The sequence below is a fragment of the Physella acuta genome, unplaced genomic scaffold (assembly GCF_028476545.2).
Source record: "Physella acuta isolate Inbredline_101_S28 unplaced genomic scaffold, ASM2847654v3 ptg000178l, whole genome shotgun sequence".
Classification (NCBI taxonomy): Eukaryota; Metazoa; Mollusca; class Gastropoda; family Physidae; genus Physella; species Physella acuta.
In genome coordinates this window covers 1,399,507-1,422,256 of record NW_026731697.1, presented here as the reverse complement: position 1 = coordinate 1,422,256, position 22,750 = coordinate 1,399,507, and the positions used below count along the sequence as shown (strand labels likewise).

The 22,750-nt window shown below is 35.5% G+C and overlaps 1 protein-coding gene across 1 annotated transcript; it reads right to left on the bottom strand.

Annotated features, from left to right (window-relative positions):
• Window positions 1–244: 244 nt before the first annotated feature.
• On the bottom strand, window positions 245–9,931 carry LOC131936449 (lysosomal-associated transmembrane protein 4A). Its single transcript, XM_059293438.1, has 7 exons — window positions 9,698–9,931; window positions 4,671–4,839; window positions 4,429–4,505; window positions 4,130–4,258; window positions 2,168–2,263; window positions 1,870–1,971; window positions 245–1,431 (listed from the first exon to the last, which is right to left on the bottom strand). The coding sequence occupies exons 1-7, from the start codon at window positions 9,803–9,805 to the stop codon at window positions 1,351–1,353; spliced, it is 762 nt and encodes a 253-aa protein (XP_059149421.1). The 5' UTR covers window positions 9,806–9,931; the 3' UTR covers window positions 245–1,350.
• Window positions 9,932–22,750: the final 12,819 nt, after the last annotated feature.

The following is a 22,750-nucleotide window of genomic DNA, read 5'->3' as shown; positions in this document are numbered from 1 at the left end:
TACACATTAATAAAGTTTTAAATTGTACAAATTATTGGCGATGTTTTAGAATTTAGAAACTCACTGTACACATTAAACTACCACAATACAGCTCTCTTTACATTTTTGGATGTTAGGAGGTGGTTTTTACTTGTGATTTTTGAGCTTAAGGAATGAAGCATCTTTGTATAGCAGTAAAAAATACATTGCTCCAAAATTTATAATTTTCCATGAGGTACACAATCAAAAAAGTGAAATTTTTAAAAAATAAATACTGATAAGACAATTCTGGGCTAGTGTAAGATAGCACAAGTGTTTAAGAAAAAATAGATTGCAAGGTATTTTCAAAACGAAGAGAAATGTATTGGCATGAGTTTAGCGGTCTGGACATCACAGAAATATTGGATTACATTTCAACACAAAAAAAACAACCAAATAAAAATAAAACAAAACGATGCACAAAATGTATTACAACTAAACAATAAGTTTTAATTAAATATAACGAGTTGTCAAATATTTTTTTTTAATTTTGCGTCACACATTGAAAGCGGAGTGTAAAAATGTCACCTGATAAGACTACATGAGACACATTGAATAATAAAAGGATTGTAAAAAAAACAATTCACCGTTACAGAAGAAATGGGACTAACAATATTATTCCAGAATTTTGTCACTGTTCAAATAGAGATGGGCAACTTTGAAGAAGAAAAATAGAAAGAAAAAACCCAGTTGTTATAAAGTATTTAAAATTTTAATAGGTTTTTTTTTAAATTAAAAGACTTAACTTAGTTTAGGGCACAATTTAACAAGTGAAGATTGAGGGTCTGTGTTAAAAGATGGGGGCTAAATAAACACGTCCCACAAATGTGTACCAAACACAGGAAACAAACCAATCCAAACTAGGTATTCTTGCATGGGATGTACAGCAGGATTATAGCCATGACGAAGCAACCAGTGTTGGTAAACATGTACAAGTGCTAAACTAAGCTAGATAGAAAATATTGAAAACTCCTTAGGTTACCATTATATACAAATACATTGGATGTGAACTTTACAACCAGTAAGAAAATGATGAAATGTTCCCAAAGTTTGAAAGTTAAAGCAACCCTGATAGAATCAAATCATCCTACAAGCAATTTAAAGGTTCTTATAATCAAAGCCAAAATGTATGGAACAGTAGGCTAGATACACAAATGTATTCTATTCCAGAATAAATTTAGTCAACAGTTTCTTCACAAAGGTTGTTAATTTAATCTGAATCACACCAAATATTTCTTTTTAAACCTCTAAAACAGAACAAAAGGCATGATTAGTTCTTTAAATATGCAGGGCTAGTTAGAAAAAATCTGCATAAATAGTAGATGCTCAGCTTTACTGACTGTTGTATGCAGGGGGCTGAGGATAGGTGCTGGGGACCTTGATGGCTTCCTCATAGCATGGAGGGAGAAGCATCTAGTGAAGTAAATAATGAAAAGGTTACACATTTCAGCTAATTCAATTCAAACCTTCTAAAAATAAGAAATGATTTCACTTATAATTAAACACAACACCAACTTGTGAGCAAAGTCTGATTATTTAAACAAGTCGAAACTTATTGAGCCATTAAAAAGTTTTCAAATGGGTCTATTTCTTCTTGTCTCATGGTATAGGTGGACAGTTGGGTTGCCACTAGTGTTTTATTGATCTTCCACACCAAACTTAGTGCATCTTCCAGGGTTAAACCCATTTCCTTATATTCCCATTTTTTCCTTTTTTTTTTAAATGCCCTAAATGCTGTCTTTTAAAAATATTCTTAACAACTTTCTACAGTATCACAATTTCATGGCTTGTATTCTATTCGCCCACATACAGAAAATGTAGCTATGACTAAACATGCAAATGATAGTGTACCTCAGTGTCAGGATCAACAGAGTATTCCCTGACCACACTGCGAGAAGCCACATGATACTGGATGTACTTGTAGCAGGACCATACCATGCCAATAAGGTAAGCCTGGAACAAAACAAAATTCAGAACTATGATAAATAGACACTGCAGTTTTGTAAGCTATTTTAATGTTGGGGTTTTACATTCTCAAAAATCACTAAATTATAACCAACTACACTAAAAAAGAACATGAAACATAGATAATTGCTATAACAGTAAATAATCAGCAAAATTTAAAAAATATGAACAATACAAAACCAACCTTAACAGAGAGGACCAGAATGAGGCAGGTGACAAACAAAAGCATGAGATAGTCTGAGTCCAAGCACATCAGGCGGTTCATGAATGGCAAGTTTTCCTGCAGAAATAAAGTGGTTCATGAATGGTAAGTTTTCCTACAAAAATATAGTGGTTCATGAATGGCAAGTTTTCCTGCAGAAATATAGTGGTTCATGAATGGTAAATTTTCCTTCAAAAATATAGTGGTTCATGAATGGCAAGTTTTCCTGCAAATATATACCATGTGGACTGCTTCATCAGGACATAACATGAAAAAAAACCCACCTCTGCAGAGGAAAAACTCTAGATACTATTAACATGGATTTTATCTCACTGTTTCTCCTGCACTGGGAATTTTAAAATTATTTACAAAAGTATATAAAAATCATAAGCTGAAAGTTCAAATAACAAAATTAAACTTTGTAACTGTATCATAAATAAAAATTGATAGTTTTGTTGAGTAGGCCTATAATAAACTAGCTGCATCCCGTGCTCCGCCACGATAAATCTTTTTTAAATGTACCAACTTGGGAACAGAACAAAACTAAACACAACACAAACGAACGCAAAAAACACAAACAAACGAAAAAACAAACATAACACTCATAACATAAACACAATTTAAATGCAATCATAAAGGCATATTGCACACAGTCTAGCCCGTAGCGCCAAATCGCGCCCTTTCCGAGCGCCGCCGAATGCGTCTGACACAGTGAATGACTAAAATAACAGAGGCGTAACGACCCTTTCCAGCGCCCGGGGAAAAACTTTTGATTTGCACCCCCCCCCCTCAAACTTACGATTTGCACCCCCTCCCCTCAAAATTTCAATTTCCACCCTATTCCCTCAAACTTTCGATTTGTACCTCCACTTAGACTTTCGATTTGCACCACTTTTGATTTAACCCCCCCCCCCCGCTCAAACTTTTGATTTGCATCCCCCCCCCTCAAACTTTCGATTTGCACCCTCCCACCTCCCTCAAGCTTTCGATTTCCACCACCCCCCCCCCCCCCCGCAATTTTTTTCCAACCCACTTTGGCGCCCCCTTAGGTCGGCAACCGGGGACATATGTTCCCTCCCCTCTCTATGCCTCTCCTATAAAACCCCCAGCAGTATTTAAAATATCCGTGGTTTACCTACCATATTATATCACTTTATCGATTCACGCATTTTTTTCCCCAGTACTTTAAATTTTAAAAATTTACAATAGAGTTTCATAACTAATACCATTGCGCACCCAATGAACGTGATGACGCGTCTATAATAGTGCTTAATAGTTGATTAAAAATTATAAGTAGTAAACATTACATTCAGTGAATAAAAAAAATAAAAGATAGACTTTTATCAATCAATGCTAATTATAATATTCCAACAATAATGTACTCGTACACGTCTGCATAATTTGCATTCACATTTTGCTAATTATATTATTCCAACAATTATTCCGTCTTGTAGATTCTGCATTCACATTTTTAGCGTGAGTTCAATTTATTTTTAAAATACCTCCCTTAGCAAAAATACTAAACAGTTTAATTAGATTTTTCTAACCTACAGTTATTATGTTATTAAAATGTATCCACTTTTTCTAGGAATATTAACGAAAACGATATTTGACATTGATCCTTTTAATATGTTTTAGCAATGTGCATGTATTTAATATTCTCTTTACGTTATGCAAAATTGTACAAACAGTGGAAATTATAAAATAGCTCTATGTCATTATATAAGCAAACCCAACTCTTTTACTTATAATAAGACACTGCGGTGCACTGAAAAGCACAGCATGGTGCGTAGTTTACTTTTATAGTCCCAAAATCTATAGCGATGACGGACGGAAGGACAGACACAGCCCGCTTATATTATAGATTTTACATTTAACTTTATTAGTTTTTATCAACAGGTATTCAGAGCAAAATATAACACAAATAGTGCAATCTTTAGTTACCAGTCCTTGATCATGAATCCATTGCTTAATGTTAGGGGCATATGTGAAGCATCCTACAACAGTCAGACAGCTCAGACAGAAATCGAAAACTTGCAGGCAGAAGAAGGGCATCAAATAACTTGCCAAATTCTACATAAAAGTTTTAAATACATTTTAAATGTGGCATGGTTAAGTATAAAGAAAAAAATTGTTTTAAAAAGATTTTAATACTTAGTACAGAAAGTAATGCTTCAAAATCTTTTTAATTAAAATAAATTTGGACCAACAGAATTTTACAGACAAAAAAAGTATAAACAAACCCTAGCAACTCCATAGACAAGTGCTATGGTTGACACCAGACACACAAGTGTTATTCCAAACATAACACAAAGATTGTCTGAAAAAAAAAGTTTTAAAATAGGCCTTTTAGGGTACATGATATTTAGTAGCTTGTAGAAAAAGAATAAACTGCATAGAGAAATGAATATGAATTTATTAGTTGATAGCTAATCTGCAAATTAAAAATACATCAAATATGTAACGTAAGAAAAATAAAATCTACCTTTGCTGATCTGCTGTTTTCCAGCTTGATTACCGAAATTTTGGATGAAGTTTCCATTTTCTGTTTGCACAACAATGATTCCATCATAGGGCTGCTGGTTATCAGGCACTAAAATGTCTGGGTGGATTGCAGCAAGTACCAGGAATCCCAGAAAAACAACATGAATCAGCTGGAATAAAAAAAAAATGTTTATATAGTCAACTAATAAAATCTGACTTTAGATTCACAAATAATTAGACCCATGTTCATGTCTAAAATATGCTTTTTTTTAACTATGTTAAAGAGCTCTAGGTTTTTTCTTAGCAGAAATAACTGAAAGAAGTACCACTGTTATTCAAAAGTTAACTCATAAAATAAATTTGTGAAACTTCAAGTTACTTGGTAGGCTTGCCAGCCATATTAATAATTAAAATTCATTTTTATTGTTCACAATATCATCTGAGGTTTTTTTTGTACTGATTCATGTCAGTACCTAAATCTAAATCAGTCTTAATTGTAATTGTTATACTTTGCAAGAGTTATAAATAGTTATAAAATAATCTTAATTTTTGTTACACAGGATAGTATTAGCTTTGAAAAACCAATGGATTCATAATTTATTAATTAGCTTAGATCCTAAATAATGTAGAATCTAAATATTAAAAAAAAAACACTAATAAAATGAAGGCAGGAAACCATACAAAAATATAAGCTTGTGTCAGATAAAGGGATAAAGTTAGTTGGTTTGATTGCTAGATTGGTAAATAGCCTGTTTTCTTCACTTCAGTAAACCAGAAATTGATAAATTATTATATTACAATTTTAAAAAAAGACAATAATTTCAGTCTCAAGACAGCATGTAGAGAACTTGAAAATAATTGTTTATGTTAAAGGCAACATTTCTATTTAACTCAATGCAACAGGCACACTGGTTCTTGACGGGGGGGGGGGGGGGGGGCTCGTTCTGCCAATTCTAAATATTATCCAAAACTTTGCCGATAAAAAAATTAAATAATTATACTTTCTCGGGAGAATTTTTATACCGGTGTACGATAATGGAATCTTCTTTTAAAAAAGGGTGTAAGGTTACACCCCATTTTTAAAGAAGATTCCATTATCGGACACCGGTATCAATAATCATCAGAAGATTCTATTATCGGACAATGGTATAAAAATTCAGTAATCTATCATTTTAGGTATGTAAAATCAGCCGAGACTAGTAATGTGAAAAAAGGTAAATTTAGTAATTATTTCACATTTTTAGAAGGATTTAGGCCTATGTTTTGAAAATTACAAAAATGTTTCAAAGTTTCATTAATGTACCTTTTTTTAAACAATTGCATTAAAACTTTTCAGTAAAAATAAAGACTAGATGATCTAGTGATGTTTTCATCAGATTCAATCAAGCTCATTTACTTTAGTAGCCATCTTGTTTAAGTTTTTTTTTTGTAAAATTATAGTTAGAGATTCAGGGGAAACCACTCTAACTTACTTACAGGTGGCTGCTGTTTATATAGCAAATCTTGCTTGAAAAAACTGCTGTTTCAAGTTAATTTCTGGCCTATATTGATTATTCAGTTATCTATAATGTTTGACAAATATACTATAGTATATTAGGTTGAATTATGGATTTTTTAAAATAAAATATTCTGTTATTTCAAATACACCATTAAGTTCCTTACCCCTTAAGAGAACATTTGACACCACATTTAAATATCTAGCTTATTCGGTTGACGAGAAAAGAGAGAATTTGAAAATTTAGCTAGAATGGAAAATGAACGACAAAACAAGAATCTTGCTCCTGGACCGGCATAACATGACGCCGTGGACTTGTGTGCACGAGCTTTTAATTCCCGCCATGGTAATTGCGTCAGCTTAGGTCATTTACTCACCGGAAAATAACAAAAACCAACTGGTTGATAATAAAACTAGATCTAGTTATTTTATTATTTATTAAATTCTACTCTACATGTTATTCATAACATTTTAAGAAATAATGAACACCTACATAAATCAAACGACCATAATAAATATTTTTTATTTCAAATTCTAATTTTAAATAATAAATATGCATAAAATAATATGATAGTAATAGTTAAGATAGTTTATAAATGCAAATACATTTTCCACTCAATCACATTATATTGAGTCAACAGTGTGGCAGCTGAGGTTCATACATGGTATTAATGTCTTTTTTTTTACATTACATTTTTTTCTTCTTGAAAACATGACGTATGTGATTTTTTTAAAAATAAAATCTCCAAACATCAACACTCGCGTGATTGCTTGCTTATGTTTACTATCCTGTGGATGAAAAATCCCACCACGGTCGCGGGGTCACCGTGACTTCAGCAGGCCTATAGTACACGTCATAGAATGAACACGCGTACACGAGATGGTCGGTGTCTTCACTTCTCTCTCTCTCTCTTCCCCCCCCCCTCTTCTTCAAGCAAATTGAAAAAGAGACCTACTTCCCTACTTCTGGTCATTTTTTTTTTTAAAGTTCGGTCAATTTTTTTTTTAGTTCACATATCAGGCATGCTAGACAGCCAGCTGTATAAAAAAAATATTTTTTAAACTAGATCTAGATGATCTACGTCTAGCTTAAAAAAATTAATAAATAAACGCTTAAAATGCCCGTAAACAGATTATTTAGCTGCAAAAAAAAAAGGCCCCTGAACGAGCATTTTTTACAATACGCAGCAATGAAAAAGGCTAACGGCCAATCAATTAAGTCTAAAAATCGCCCGTAATTAGGCCTAGCTCTGAAAAAGGCCACTGAACGAGCATCACTGATTATATAAACGAATAGGCCACACAGCGTTGACGAGGTCAACCACCGGTCACGAATGCAGCAACGGTCGGCCCACAGTGAAGAAAAAATTAATATACTAATAAAATTACTAATACAATAATAATGTCTATAATTTTACTTTTTCCACACATGCTACAATTGAATTATAATTAAAATACTAGACTTAACAGTTCATTCCGTAAAAAACAAAAACTAGTTGTTTCAGTCTGGCAACTAGCGTAACAATGACGTCATGATACTAAAAATAGCGGATAGAAATGTCAGCGTGGGTACCTCATCCTCGAGGAAGATTTTAGAAAAAGTAATCAAAAATACTGTAAATATACATGATAAATATATCAATTATATATTAATGTACAGTTAGTCGAGCCGTTTTCCCCGTTAGTCGGTCGTTTTTGGCGGCGGTTCAGTTTTTACGGAGAGTGCTCCACTAGAAATCCTCTCATTATTTACAACCACGAATCTTGCGATTTTTTCTGACATTCTAAGGCATATTATCCATTTTATTAGCAATTTGCATTAAAATAATGATGAGAATTTGCGATATAAACAGTTTTTTCATTTGTCGTGGATGGGACCCCTAAAATAAACGTAAAAACCGTCAGAAAACGATGCGTGACGTTTCAGGGTCAGAGGTCAATCCTGCCATCTAAGCAATGCGCCAGACTACCTAATATACCACAATATACTATATACTTCTATTAGAGCCTTAAAATGAGGCAACTTTTTCGCACATTACTAACCTCCGACGAGACGAGTTTTCGCACTTAAGATGATATCATTAGAGTGTATTTCGAAAATTGAAAATTCGTTATTTTCGGGAGGAAAAGATACCGATCGACGCGTAATTTTTTACTGAAACTACTTTTTATACTCTGTGTGTGTCTAGCAAAAGTTTATTTAGCCTATTTCGATTTTAAAATTTTTGTGTTTATAAAAAATTTGGATTAACCTGCCACCATTATTTTTCCTCTTACATTAAAAAAAAAAGTGTCTCCGATATTGGTAGTACACAACTTGATGACGTCATACGCGTCAAATTATATTTTCGGACTTTTCGTCATTTTAATATAAATAGAATATGTATAGAATAAAGAATCTACATCATCTAGAATCTAGATCTATTATTAAATCTAGAGATTCTAGGTTTCATAAATTGATCTAGATTCTTGATCTAGTGAAGTGATAGTGATCTAGCCTCTCCTAGTGATCTAGTCTAGAGTCTAGCTTGACGATCATCTGGATCTAATCTAGATTCTAGATCTAATTCTAAGAATCTAGACTAGACTCTAGACTAGATCTAGACTAGAATGATAGAATCTCTAGATCTAGATCTGGATTTAGATTTCTAGATGATATAATCTCCCTCTAGACTAGATCTAGAATTTCTAGAAATTCTAGGTCTAGTCTAGCTAGAATCTAGATCTAGATCTAAATCTACCTAATGACACTATTAAACCTTATTACTTTTTTTCGTAAAATAGTTTTTTTTTAATAATGCTATTTTTAAAAAACTTATTAAATATACAATATTTTTAAAATCTTTTTAAAATAATGGCGGCTACAAAGCTATCGATTCAGACTTTGCAGGTACATTTAAACGACTTGTTGGTGGGAAATTAGCCGTTTTCAGACTTAATTTAAAGAAAATTTGCAAAACTCTGTCGAACTACCAAAATTTTAAAAAGAACTGGAATCTAATTCAAATAGAAAAAAAGTGATGAAATTACCTCTATTTTTGACAGCAATATTCCGAAGAAAGAAAAACTAAATTAATAAATATCGTCCGCCAAAAAATTTTCCAATATGTCAAGTAAACCCGAAAGGCAGAGAGCGTCAACGAAATGCCGGTTGGAACAAGCCGTTAGTCTATTTTTAGACTCACGCGCGGCGGTGACGGAAGCCTGGGACAAAAAGCGAAAAGGGAAGTCAGCGCCATTTCCAAAATGGTTGCCCTTAGAAATTACGATGCCGTAATACACGCTAATATCATGATAGATTACCAAAAATCTCCCCCCCCCCCCCTCAATTGCCTAGATTAATTCTAAACTAACAACTTCATTCTAGATTTCTAGTGAGTATATTCTCTTATTTCTAGAAGCTGGAGTTATAGATCTAGATAAGTAGATAGATCTAGATTCTAGACTAGTAGATTTTCTAGCTAGATCTAGATATCTAGATCTAGAAATTTAGCCTGGTCACTCAAGTTTAAAAAATTAGGACAGCTGGTTACCGCAATAACTATTCCATAAAACAACGTTCCTGTTTTAACATGGCAGCAAAAGCAGCATCTAAATGAACGAGGGTCTACCCCAGCAGGCAACTGACCACTCTGTTTCATCTTCAAGTAGATGAAGTTAATGAACAAATAAAAATTTAGGTTGGGCCAACACAATCTTCTCTGGGTTTTGTTTGACAATAGTGTTCTAATCAATGGCTTTCGTTTTACTTCCGGCTATTACGTCAACTTTAAATGTGCATCTTTTGCTATTAAATGAAAAGATGTATTGAAATTTATAAAAAGATGTATGTTGAAAAAACAAATTTAAAAAATATTCTCTGTTTAGTGTGTTATTAAACTAATATTTTCTTTACATTCTATTATTCTGAGAAAAATGTTGTGATTAGAGAGTTTGGTCATGTGATCAGTCTGACGAATCTATAAAAAGATTGTTAAGTTCACGTTCAGAGGTAAAAAGTTTGTCGGACCGATTTCGCAAAACAAAAGGGAATTTCTTTTTGGTTATGTTGGAAAATGAATAGAAAAAAAAATATGGTTAAAAACGCATAAAAACAAATTAATAAGTTTTGGTTGACAAACAAACACCACTGTAAAATTTATTGGTCAGAAAACCGAAATTTCGGCAAAATAAACCTAGGCAGAACAATATTGTTATCCATAAATGTGAAGATGGGGGGGGGGGGGGGGGGGTGTCAGAAAGTATGACGTCACACCATTACATTTTTACTTTGGGGTCGTCCATAAATGACGTCACACTCGTTGGGGGGGGGGATCCGTAATTTTGTGATGGGGGGGGGGGGGGGGTTTCAGATGGTGCGACGTCACACTTTTGCATTATAAAAAAGCAATGTTAGAAAACGAATTTTAGACGTTATTTTGCGTTTTAGAAAACTGTTTTAATAAATTGTAATAACAATTGATTAAAAATATAAAATACTCTATTTTGACAGAGTTCAGACAAGATTTTGGAAAAATATAACTGTTTAAAAAAATTCAACTGCAATTTCGAGGGGGGTTTTGTAGGCTGAGGTGTGACGTAATTTTAGGGTGGGGGTCATCCATAAATGACGTCACACTCGTAGGGGGGAGGGGGGGGTCCGTAATTTTGTGACGATGTGTGATGAGGGGGAGGGGGGGGGTCAGATGTTGCGACGTCACATTTTTGCATTATAAAAAAGCAATGTTAGAAAACGAATTTTAGACGTTATTTCGCGTTTTAGAAAACTGTTTTAATAAATTTTAATAGTTTAGACAAGATTTTGGAAAAAAATCAATGTTTAAAAAAAATTCAACTGCAATTTTGAGGGGGGTTGTAGGTTGAGGTGTGACGTCATTTTAGGGGGGGGGTCTGGCTTTTTGTGACGAAGTGTGACGGAGGGGAGGGGGGGGAGGTAAAAATCGTCCAAAAAAGCGTGACGTCATTGAGGTAGATTATGAATACAACGGAGACAGAAGCCATGAGTATGTAAACAGCTTTAATTGTTAACCGGCAAGGTCGGAAGTACCATGCACAAGGGACATCACTCAAGATAACAATATTATAAATATAACTAATACAGAAGAGTGAGTTCCCTTGACCTCACAATTATTTCAATCTATTACATCCCTTTACCCTTAGAACACAATAACACATCTCTCAATAGAACAATTGATAGTATCCTAAAATCACCAATTATATTGTAACATGAACACTATGGTAGATTACATCCTTACAAACAATGCACAATATGCTACAACATAATCAAAATACAAAACAATAATGTCAAAGTCCTTTTGACCTTTAGAATCATAGGTCTAACTTATTTGGGACCTTGATTGTCCTGCTTGACCTTCTCAGTGGCTTTTGATTTGGTGACTCAATATTCTGACCATCTGGATTCTCTATCTCAGGAGGTCTAGGATTTAAATCATTAACTCCAGAATTTACATTTTCTGACTCTAGACAACTTGGTTCACTCATATCAACAGAACTTGGTTGTGGAACAAACTGAGTTGGTGTGAACTGATCAGACTTGGTGGGATTGACAGATTCACACTTATTATCTGCACAAGTTATTTTTAACTTTATAAGGCACAGGTCCTGTACATTGAACAATTTGACCTGGTATCCATTTTTCCTTTCTCCCATAATTTCTTAGATACACATTCTCATTAACACCAAATTCTCTTTCAATGAATGTTTGTCATGATTTAATGGGACTATTTTTGAATTGGCATCTGAAAGTATTATGCTGTTATTCAGATCCTTAATTGACATAGATTTCTTTGATTGATCAATTTTCTCAGGTAATCTGATAGTGCTTTTTGGTAACCAAAAATACTGTTTAAAAGTAATATCCTGGACCATATCACTTTGCAACTGTGATCCAGTATTTGAAATGGGTGTATTAAATGGCAAAAATCTTTTTTCTTCTTTTGATGTTACCCTTTTATTTTCTGTAAGTGCTAATGATGTTAGCAAAGTTGTTTTATGATCACATTCCTTCTTACTTAAAGCATTTGAAATTGCCATATCACCATAATCATTTACTAAGTTACAAATACTTTGTTTAGGCAACTCTGACTGATAATGGACTGCATCTTCTCCATCTTTTATATTATCTTCACAAAGGGTTTTAATTTCTTATTTTATATGGCCTTAAGTCATCATTCACAGACTCTTCAGGCCAACCATTCTTACAGTACTCATATACTTTTATTAAGCACTCATCTTTTTGTGTTTCTCTTTTAATATCATTCACATTTATATTGGAGTTATCCATGATAGTGAAGAGAACAAATACATCTTCTGGTACATAGCTCAGGCTTTGGTTTTTTAAAGATAATCTACTAAGACTATCTGCACTATTCTCAGATCCAGGTTTGTATCTCAATTCATAATTGTATGCAGTTAGTGTGATAGCCCATCTTTGAATTCTTGGTGAGGCATGCTCAGGTAGGGTTTTGTTTTCTCCAAATAAACCTAGCAATGGTTTATGATCTGTAAAGATGGTGAACTTCCTACCAAACAGAAACTTATGAAATTTCTTAACACCAAAAATGATGCCTAAGCCTTCCCTATCTAACTGAGAATAATTTTTCTCAGCCTGGTTCAAAGATCTACTGGCAAAAGCAATGGGTCTGTCACCCTTCTCATCCATGTGGGACAAGACTGCTCCTACACCATCTGGTGAAGCATCACATGTTAATATAAGTCTTTTCCCTGGGTCATAGTGAGTTAGTAAGGTGTCAGAAGACAAAGCCTCTTTTGCTGTATTAAAAGCAGCTTCTTGTTGTTTACCCCAGTGCCAAGTTGCATTTTTCTGTAGCAGCTTGTACAGTGGTGATAGTTTACCAGACAGATTCCCTATGAACTTTGCATAGTAATTTATCAAGCCCAAAAAAGCTCTTAGTTGTTGGGTATTTTCAGGTTTTGGTGCTTCTTTAATGGCTTTTGTTTTCTCAGGTTGAGGTCTGATGCCTTGCTTGCTTAATATATAACCAAGAAAACTAATTTCTGTCAGCATGAATTGACATTTATCTTTGTTTATCTTTAAACCTTTTTCACCAACAATTTTTAATACTTTATCAAGTGTTTTAAGATGTTCAGTGTCATTCTTACCAGTTATGTACACATTGTCAAAGTACACACAAACATTTGGAATATCCTTAAAAATACTGTCCATGACAGCTTGGAAAATTCCAGGGCTAGATGATATGCCAAAACATAGTCTTTCATATTGGTAGAGTCCTTTATGTGTGTTTATTGTCGTATAGACTTTTGAATCTGGATGCAGTTCTAGTTGAGTGTAAGCATGACTAAAGTCTAATTCAGTGAATTTGTCTCCTCCTGCCAAATTCAAAGAGATTTCCTCAATGTTAGGTATAGTGTACCTATTTAGCTCTATTTGCTTATTCAGTGTAGTTTTGTAGTCTCCACAAATTCTTATAGAACCATCCTTCTTTAACACTGGCACAATGGGTGTCGCCCAATCGGAATAGTCTACCTTCTTTATAATGCCATTAGATTCCAATCTACTTAGCTCATTTTCAATTTTATTCCTCATTGCATAAGGTGGAACTCTAGCTTTGCAGTATCTTGGATTTGTATCTTTAATGCTTAACTTCACTGTTCTATCATTTAGTAAACCTGAATTACCAAAAACACATTTATTTTCAGATATAACTTTATCTAGTGAAGTAAGACTAGATTCTTTTACATTCTTCAATGAACAAATACTCTCCCAATTTAACTTAAGATCACTTAACCAGTTCCTACCTAGTAATGGCGGTCCATTTCCTTCAACCACAAGAAGAGGAAGTTTAACACTTTGACCATTATAACTTACATGAACCATACACTCTCCTATTACCGGAACATTGTCACCAGTGTATGTTGTTAGACACTTGTGACACGGCTGTAGAGACACTGATCCTCCTGTGACAGCGTCAAAATCTTTCTTTGTTATGACTGTTAGAGATGCTCCAGTGTCAAGTTGGAAGCTGATGCTCTTACCGTTGATATAAACTGGTACATTGATGGGAGCATGACTTTTTGATTTCACAGAGAACAGGTTGAAATCCGGCTGCAAATCAATTTGAGAATTTTCACAGGTAGAGTGGTTCATTGGTTGGGTTAGGTAGTCTTGGTGAGAGTTAACATAGTGCTGCCTTTGGTTGCGGTACTGTCTTGACTGGCTAGATTTAGCAACAGACGAAGACTTTGCAAAGCAGGCCTTGGCAATGTGACCTTGCTTACCGCACTTATAACAAGTTGCTAACTTGAACTTGCACCGATGAGATGCATGGGGACCTTTGCATCGATGACATTTTTGATAATTATTACTAGATTTAGATCTAGGATTTGAACGAGCAGGCTGTTTAGCATAAGTTGGAATGCTCTGTTGGGGTTGATGTTTGTTGACTAACCTGCTGTTTACTGCATGGATCCCTGAAGGCGTTAGAGATTTCGCCGCATCTGATGACTGCTGGATTGAAGTTGCAAGTTGTATTGCTTTTTCTAATGTTAGATCTGACTCGAGCAGCAACTTTCTTTGAATATCAGGGCTGTTTACACCTGTCACAAACTTTTCACATAGTCTGTCAGACAGCGTTTCTCCAAATTCACAGAATCTACTTAAATGACGTAAAGCAGCAACATATTCTGATATTGACTCGTTTGGTTGACGAGTCCTACTGTCAAATCTAGCTCTACATAGAAACTTTGATGGGGTAGGCGCATGGTGGTCTGTTAGCAATTTGCTCAGCTCGTTAAAGCTCTTGGTATCTGGACTAGCTGGTGCGCATAAGTCCTTTAGTAGCCTGAATTGTTGAGGCCCTATGACTGTTAACAAAACAGCTCTCTTTTTGGCTTCTATCGTCACGTCGTTAGCTTCTAGGTAAAAGCTTAACCTCTCTAGGTAATCTTGAATGATTTCATCATTCGCATCAAATTCTTTTATTTGGCCATACAGCGCCATAATTCTAGAAATAATTAGCTAATAAGCTCTAGCAAACCTCTTTTTTGCGTAAGTAGGTGCTCTTTCTAGTAGATGTTTATCCTCGTCGCCAGTTGAGGTAGATTATGAATACAACGGAGACAGAAGCCATGAGTATGTAAACAGCTTTAATTGTTAACCGGCAAGGTCGGAAGTACCATGCACAAGGGACATCACTCAAGATAACAATATTATAAATATAACTAATACAGAAGAGTGAGTTCCCTTGACCTCACAATTATTTCAATCTATTACAGTCATTTATGGATGGCCCCGTGGGGGGTCTGGCTTTTTGTGACGACGTGTGACGGAGGGGAGGGGGGAGGTAAAATTCGTCAAAAAAAGCGTGACGTCATTTATGGATGACCCCTTTCTCGTATATACGAAGTAATAGAGAAAGTCTTGTAATTGTGCAAAAAAAAAAAAATCGAGATTTTTGCAAATCTGGACGATTTAGGGCTCCCTGAGTCGGAAAAACATAATTTTGCAATCTTGTCCGTATGTCTGTGTGTGTGTGTGTGTGTGTGTGTGTCTGTGTCTGTAAACACGATAACTTGAGTATCGTTATAGCTAGGTTGATGAAATTTCATATATAAGTATTTTATAAAAATCGTAGATCCGTACAGAGGCGTAGCGACCCTTCCCGGCGCCCGCGGACATACTTTCAATTTGGCGCCCCCCTCGGGAGCAAATTTTCGATTTGCACCCCCCCCCTCGAACTTTTCATTTGCACCCCCCCCTCAAACTGTCAATTTGGCGCCCCCCTAAGGTCGGCGCCCGGGGACATATGTCGTCCCCCCCGCCCCCCCCTCGCTACGCCTCTGGATCCGTATCAACTTTTGAGCGATTTCCGATAACCGGAAGTGTTACTTTTCCTACTTTGAATTTTTCAAAAGCCTATAACTTGAGTACTATTTCGGATAGATAAATTAAATTTCACATGTAAGTAAAAGATCTAATTCTCTGCCTTCTATCTATCAAATTTTCATAAATAATATAATATTTTGACGACAGAAGCCTGTGGTTGTATATAACACGTTTAATTGGGTCTAACTACCACGATGGTAACACACAGAGAGGACGGGAGGAAGTAGACAAGGGACATCACTCAAGATAACAATATTATAAATATAACTAATACAGAAGAGTGAGTTCCCTTGACCTCACAATTATTTCAATCTATTACATCCCTTTACCCTTAGAACACAATAACACATCTCTCAATAGAACAATTGATAGTATCCTAAAATCACCAATTATATTGTAACATGAACGCTATGGTAGATTACATCCTTACAAACAATGCACAATATGCTACAACATAATCAAAATACAAAACAATAATGTCAAAGTCCTTTTGACCTTTAGAATCATAGGTCTAACTTATTTGGGACCTTGATTGTCCTGCTTGACCTTCTCAGTGGCTTTTGATTTGGTGACTCAATATTCTGACCATCTGGATTCTCTATCTCAGGAGGTCTAGGATTTAAATCATTAACTCCAGAATTTACATTTTCTGACTCCAGACAACTTGGTTCACTCATATCAACAGAACTTGGTTGTAGAACAAACTGAGTTGGTGTGAACTGATCAGACTTGGTGGGATTGACAGATTCACACTTATTATCTGCACAAGTTATTTTTAACTTTATAAGGCACAGGTCCTGTACATTGAACAATTTGACCTGGTATCCATTTTTCCTTTCTCCCATAATTTCTTAGATACACATTCTTATTAACACCAAATTCTCTTTCAATGAATGTCTTGTCATGATTTAATGGAACTATTTTTGAATTGGCATCTGAAAGTATTATACTATTATTCAGATCCTTAACTAACATAGATTTCTTTGATTGATCAATTTTCTCAGGTAATCTGATAGTGCTTTCCTGGTAACCAAAAATACTGTTTAAAAGTAATATCCTGGACCATATCACTTTGCAACTGTGATCCAGTATTTGAAGTGGGTGTATTAAATGGCAAAAATCTTTTTCTTCTTTTGATGTTACCCTTTTAGTTTCTGTAAGTGCTAATGATGTTAGCAAAGTTGTTTGATGATCACATTCCTTCTTACTAATGTATTCTCTTTAAAACATTTGAAATTGCCATATCACCATAATCATTTGTTAAGTTACAAATACTTTGTTTAGGCAACTCTGACTGATAATGGACTGCTTCTTCTCCATCTTTTATATTATCTTCACAAAGGTTTTTATTTCTTATTTAATATGGCCTTAAGTCATCATTCACAGACTCTTCAGGCCAACCATTCTTACAGTACTCATATACTTTTATTAAGCACTCATCTTTTTGTTTTTCTCTTTTAATATCATTCACATTTATATTGGAGTTATCCATGATAGTGAAGAGAACAAATACATCTTCTGGTACATAGCTCAGGCTTTGGTTTTTTAAAGGTAATCTACTAAGACTGTCTGCACTATTCTCAGATCCAGGTTTGTATTTCAATTCATAATTGTATGCAGTTAGTGTGATAGCCCATCTTTGAATCCTTGGTGAGGCATGCTCAGGTAGGGTTTTGTTTTCTCCAAATAAACCTAGCAATGGTTTATGATCTGTAAAGATGGTGAACTTCCTACCAAACAGAAACTTATGAAATTTCTTAACACCAAAAATGATGCCTAAGCCTTCTCTATCTAACTGAGAATAATTTTTCTCAGTCTGGTTCAAAGATCTACTGGCAAAAGCAATGGGTCTGTCACCCTTCTCATCCATGTGGGACAAGACTGCTCCTACACCATCTGGTGAAGCATCACATGTTAATATAAGTCTTTTCCCTGGGTCATAGTGAGTTAGTAAGGTGTCAGCAGACAAAGCCTCTTTTGCTGTATTAAAAGCAGTATCTTGTTGTTTACCCCAGTGCCAAGTTGCATTTTTCTGTAGCAGCTTGTACAGTGGTGATAGTTTACCAGACAGATTTCCTATGAACTTTGCATAGTAATTTATTAAGCCCAAAAAAGCTCTTAGTTGTTGGGTATTTTCAGGTTTGGGTGCTTCTTTAATGGCTTTTGTTTTCTCAGGTTGAGGTCTGATGCCTTGCTTGCTCAATATATAACCAAGAAAACTAATTTCTGTCAACATGAATTGACATTTATCTTTGTTTATCTTTAAACCTTTTTCACCAACAATTTTCAAGACTTTATCAAGTGTTTTAAGATGTTCAGTGTCATTCTTACCAGTTATGTACACATTGTCAAAGTACACACAAACATTTGGAATGTCCTTAAAAATACTGTCCATGACAGCTTGGAAAATTCCAGGGCTAGATGATATGCCAAAACATAGTCTTTCATATTGGTAGAGTCCTTTATGTGTGTTTATTGTCGTATAGACTTTTGAATCTGGATGCAGTTCTAGTTGAGTGTAAGCATGACTAAAGTCTAATTCAGTGAATTTGTCTCCTCCTGCCAAATTCAAAGAAATTTCCTCAATGTTAGGAATAGGGTACCTATTTAGCTCTATTTGCTTATTCAGTGTAGTTTTATAATCTCCACAAATTCTTATAGAACCATCCTTCTTTAACACTGGCACAATGGGTGTCGCCCAATCGGAATAGTCTACCTTCTTTATAATGCCATTAGATTCCAATCTACTTAGCTCATTTTCAATTTTATTCCTCATTGCATAAGGTGGAACTCTAGCTTTGCAGTATCTTGGATTTGTATCTTTAATGCTTAACTTCACTGTTCTATCATTTAGTAATCCAGAGTTACCAAAAACACTTTTATTTTCAGATATTACTTTATCTAGTGAAGTAAGACTAGATTCTTTTACATTCTTCAATGAACAAATACTCTCCCAATTTAACTTAAGATCACTTAACCAGTTCCTACCTAGTAATGGCGGTCCATTTCCTTCAACCACAAGAAGAGGAAGTTTAACACTTTGACCATTATAACTTACATGAACCATACACTCTCCTATTACCTGAACATTGTCACCAGTGTATGTTGTTAGACACTTGTGACACGGCTGTAGAGACACTGATCCTTCTGTGACAGCGTCAAAATCTTTCTTTGTTATGACTGTTAGAGATGCTCCAGTGTCAAGTTGGAAGCTGATGCTCTTACCGTTGATATAAACTGGTACATTGATGGGAGCATGACTTATTGATTTAACAGAGAACAGGTTGAAATCCGGCTGCAAATCAATTTGAGCATTTTCACAGGTAGAGTGGTTCATTGGTTGGGTTAGGTAGTCTTGGTGAGAGTTAACATAATGCTGCCTTTGGTTGCGGTACTGTCTTGACTGGCTAGATTTAGCAACAGACGAAGACTTTGCAAAGCAGGCCTTAGCAATGTGACCTTGCTTACCGCACTTATAACAAGTTGCAGACTTGAACTTGCACCGATGAGATGCATGGGGACCTTTGCATCGATGACATTTTTGATAATTATTACTAGATTTAAATCTAGGATTTGAACGAGCAGGCTGTTTAGCATAAGTTGGAATGCTCTGATGGGGTTGATGTTTATTGACTAACCTGCTGTTTACTGCATGGATCCCTGAAGGCGTTAGAGATTTCGCCGCATCTGATGACTGCTGGATTGAAGTTGCAAGTTGTATTGCTTTTTCTAATGTTAGATCTGACTCGAGCAGCAACTTTCTTTGAATATCAGGGCTGTTTACACCTGTCACAAACTTTTCACATAATCTGTCAGACAGCGTTTCTCCAAATTCACAGAATCTACTTAAATGACGTAAAGCAGCAACATATTCTGATATTGACTCGTTTGGTTGACGAGTCCTACTGTCAAATCTAGCTCGACATAGAAACTTTGATGGGGTAGGCGCATGGTGGTCTGTTAGCAATTTGCTCAGCTCGTTAAAGCTCTTGGTAATTAGACTAGCTGGTGCGCATAAGTCTTTTAGTAGCCTAAATTGTTGAGGCCCTATGACTGTTAACAAAACAGCTCTCTTTTTGGCTTCTATCGTCACGTCGTTAGCTTTAAGGTAAAAGCTTAACCTCTCTAGGTAATCTTGAATGATTTCATCATTCGCATCAAATTCTTTTATTTGGCCATACAGCGCCATAATTCTAGAAATAATTAGCTAATAAGCTCTAGCAAACCTCTTTTTTGCGTAAGTAGGTGCTCTTTCTAGTAGATGTTTATCCTTCGTCGCCAGTTATAATATTTTGACGACAGAAGCCTGTGGTTGTATATAACACGTTTAATTGGGTCTAACTACCACGATGGTAACACACAGAGAGGACGGGAGGAAGTAGACAAGGGACATCACTCAAGATAACAATATTATAAATATAACTAATACAGAAGAGTGAGTTCCCTTGACCTCACAATTATTTCAATCTATTACAAATAACTTCACGCTTTTTTAAAACGATTTTTACCTCCCTCCCTTCCCTCCGTTCCATATCGTCACAAAAAGCCAGACCCCACCCCCTCCTTCCTAAAATGACGTAATACCTCAGTCTACAACCCCCCCCCCCCCCCTTCCCCTCAAAATTGTTGTTGAATTTTTCTTAAAATACGATATTTTTTCCAAAGGGGGTTAAAGGGGTCATCCATAAATGACGTCACGCTTTTTTGAACGATTTTTACCTCCCCCCTTCCCCTCCGTCACACATCGTCACAAAAAGCCAGACCCCCCCCTAAAATGACGTCACACCTCAGCCTACAACCCCCTTCAAAATTCCAGTTGATTTTTTCTTAAAAAAATCGATGTTTTTCCAAAATCTTGTCTGAACTCTATCAAAGTAGAGTATTTTAATCAATTCCTATTGCAATTTGTTAAAATAGCTTTCTAAAACGCGAAATAACGTCTAAAATTCGTTTTCTAACATTGCTTTTTAATAATGCGAAAGCGTAACGTCGCACCATCTGAAACCCCCACGCCACTCCTCCTCATCACTCACCGTAACAAAATTACGGACCCCCCCCCCTACGAGTGTGACGTCATTTATGGACGACCTCAAAGGCCGAGGTGTAACGCCATTTTAGGGGGGGAGGGGTCTGACTTTTTTGTGAAGATGTTTGACGGAGGCGATGGGGATGTGGAAATCGTCCAAAAAAACGTGACGTCACCAGTTCAGAAATGCGCGGCATCATATTGAATTCCGCGAGCGTCGTGCTCTTGAATTTTCCATCTCCATGCAGCTTAAGGAAGTGTTCTCTAAGTTTTGCCGGTGCTAGAATTGCTAAACGTGGCATGGCAAATCACACAGGACACTGACACTCATCAAGTCTCGATATACATGTGAATCCATATTGTTAGGCTACTTATTATTCGTCCAGCCTTTTTTTTTTTTTGCTTGTCATAGTTCGAAAGGATTAAGTATTAAGAAAGAAATCACACGACGCACCATCACGACAGTCACCAGTTGGCTACGATATAAATACAACTATGTTTGTCACAGCACGTATATATATATATATATAGGACCATACGATCAACGCGCGCCTGTATAGGTGGCATTGATTCGATTCGTGACTTTAATGGTTCCACGATATAGAAACATCACGATACCAGTTCGTGTTATGTTGCTCTGGCGCATTTTATTACGTGATCTATGTTGTATGTTCGTATTTCAACTGTCGTCATTGATATTTTCTACAATGACTAAATATTCTAGGTAGTACGACACAGGTTTCCAGACATAAGTAATGTAATGTTAAATTCCTTGAACATCACTCATCTATTGATCACTAAGCAATCATTATTGGGTATCGACCCAGTTTGGGTTTCAAGGAAGCAGTAATCAATATGCTGTATAGGCCACTAGGGCTTCAACACCTAGAATCAATAAGTTGTATTGCACCTAACGTTTGAAGTACATTTACTTAGTTTGTACTGGTTATTTTCTTTTCAGAGTTTAGATAAATTACAGTTTAAACATAATGTAGAAAAGTGTGATTTTTTTGTTGTTGCGCCCCCACCCCAAATGAAATAGAATTAATATACAAAATATATACTTTAACAAGCGTCGACCCCCCCCCCCCCCCGGAATAGGAGAAAAAACATGTCTGAAAGAAACACTGGGTTACATGTTATTGTTATATTCAGTTGGCAGTGTATGAGATTGCTATACAACACATTATTATATGCTTTACTATCTACACTACATTTATTATAAATAAAATAATTAATTTTTACACTCCTGTTGCAAAGGTAATTTGTCTGGAGGAAACTTCTTTTAAAAAAGTAAACATCTACCAACCTAGCTGTTGAATTAAATAATTGTGAAGGATGTTTGGTGCACGCATCTCACTGAAGCCACAATTATAGCAATGCTATCAGTCTACAGATCAAAGAGCACCAAAAGGAATAAATTAGGACATCCCCCATCCAGACAAATGAGGCTTGTTGGCTGGGGACCAGAGTTTCTTCCCCACAAAGAAAGTCTACCGCCCCACCCGGAGAAAAAAAGTCTGGAAGAAACACTGCTGGGGACAGCAACTCATCAAGGTGATAAAACTCCAAAATCATACAGCTACCTTGCAGATTGTTCTTGGGTGGACAAAGGCTATAGAAGCAAATCCAGAAGCAAGCAGGCCTGCTGGCCATGTTAACACATAATACTTA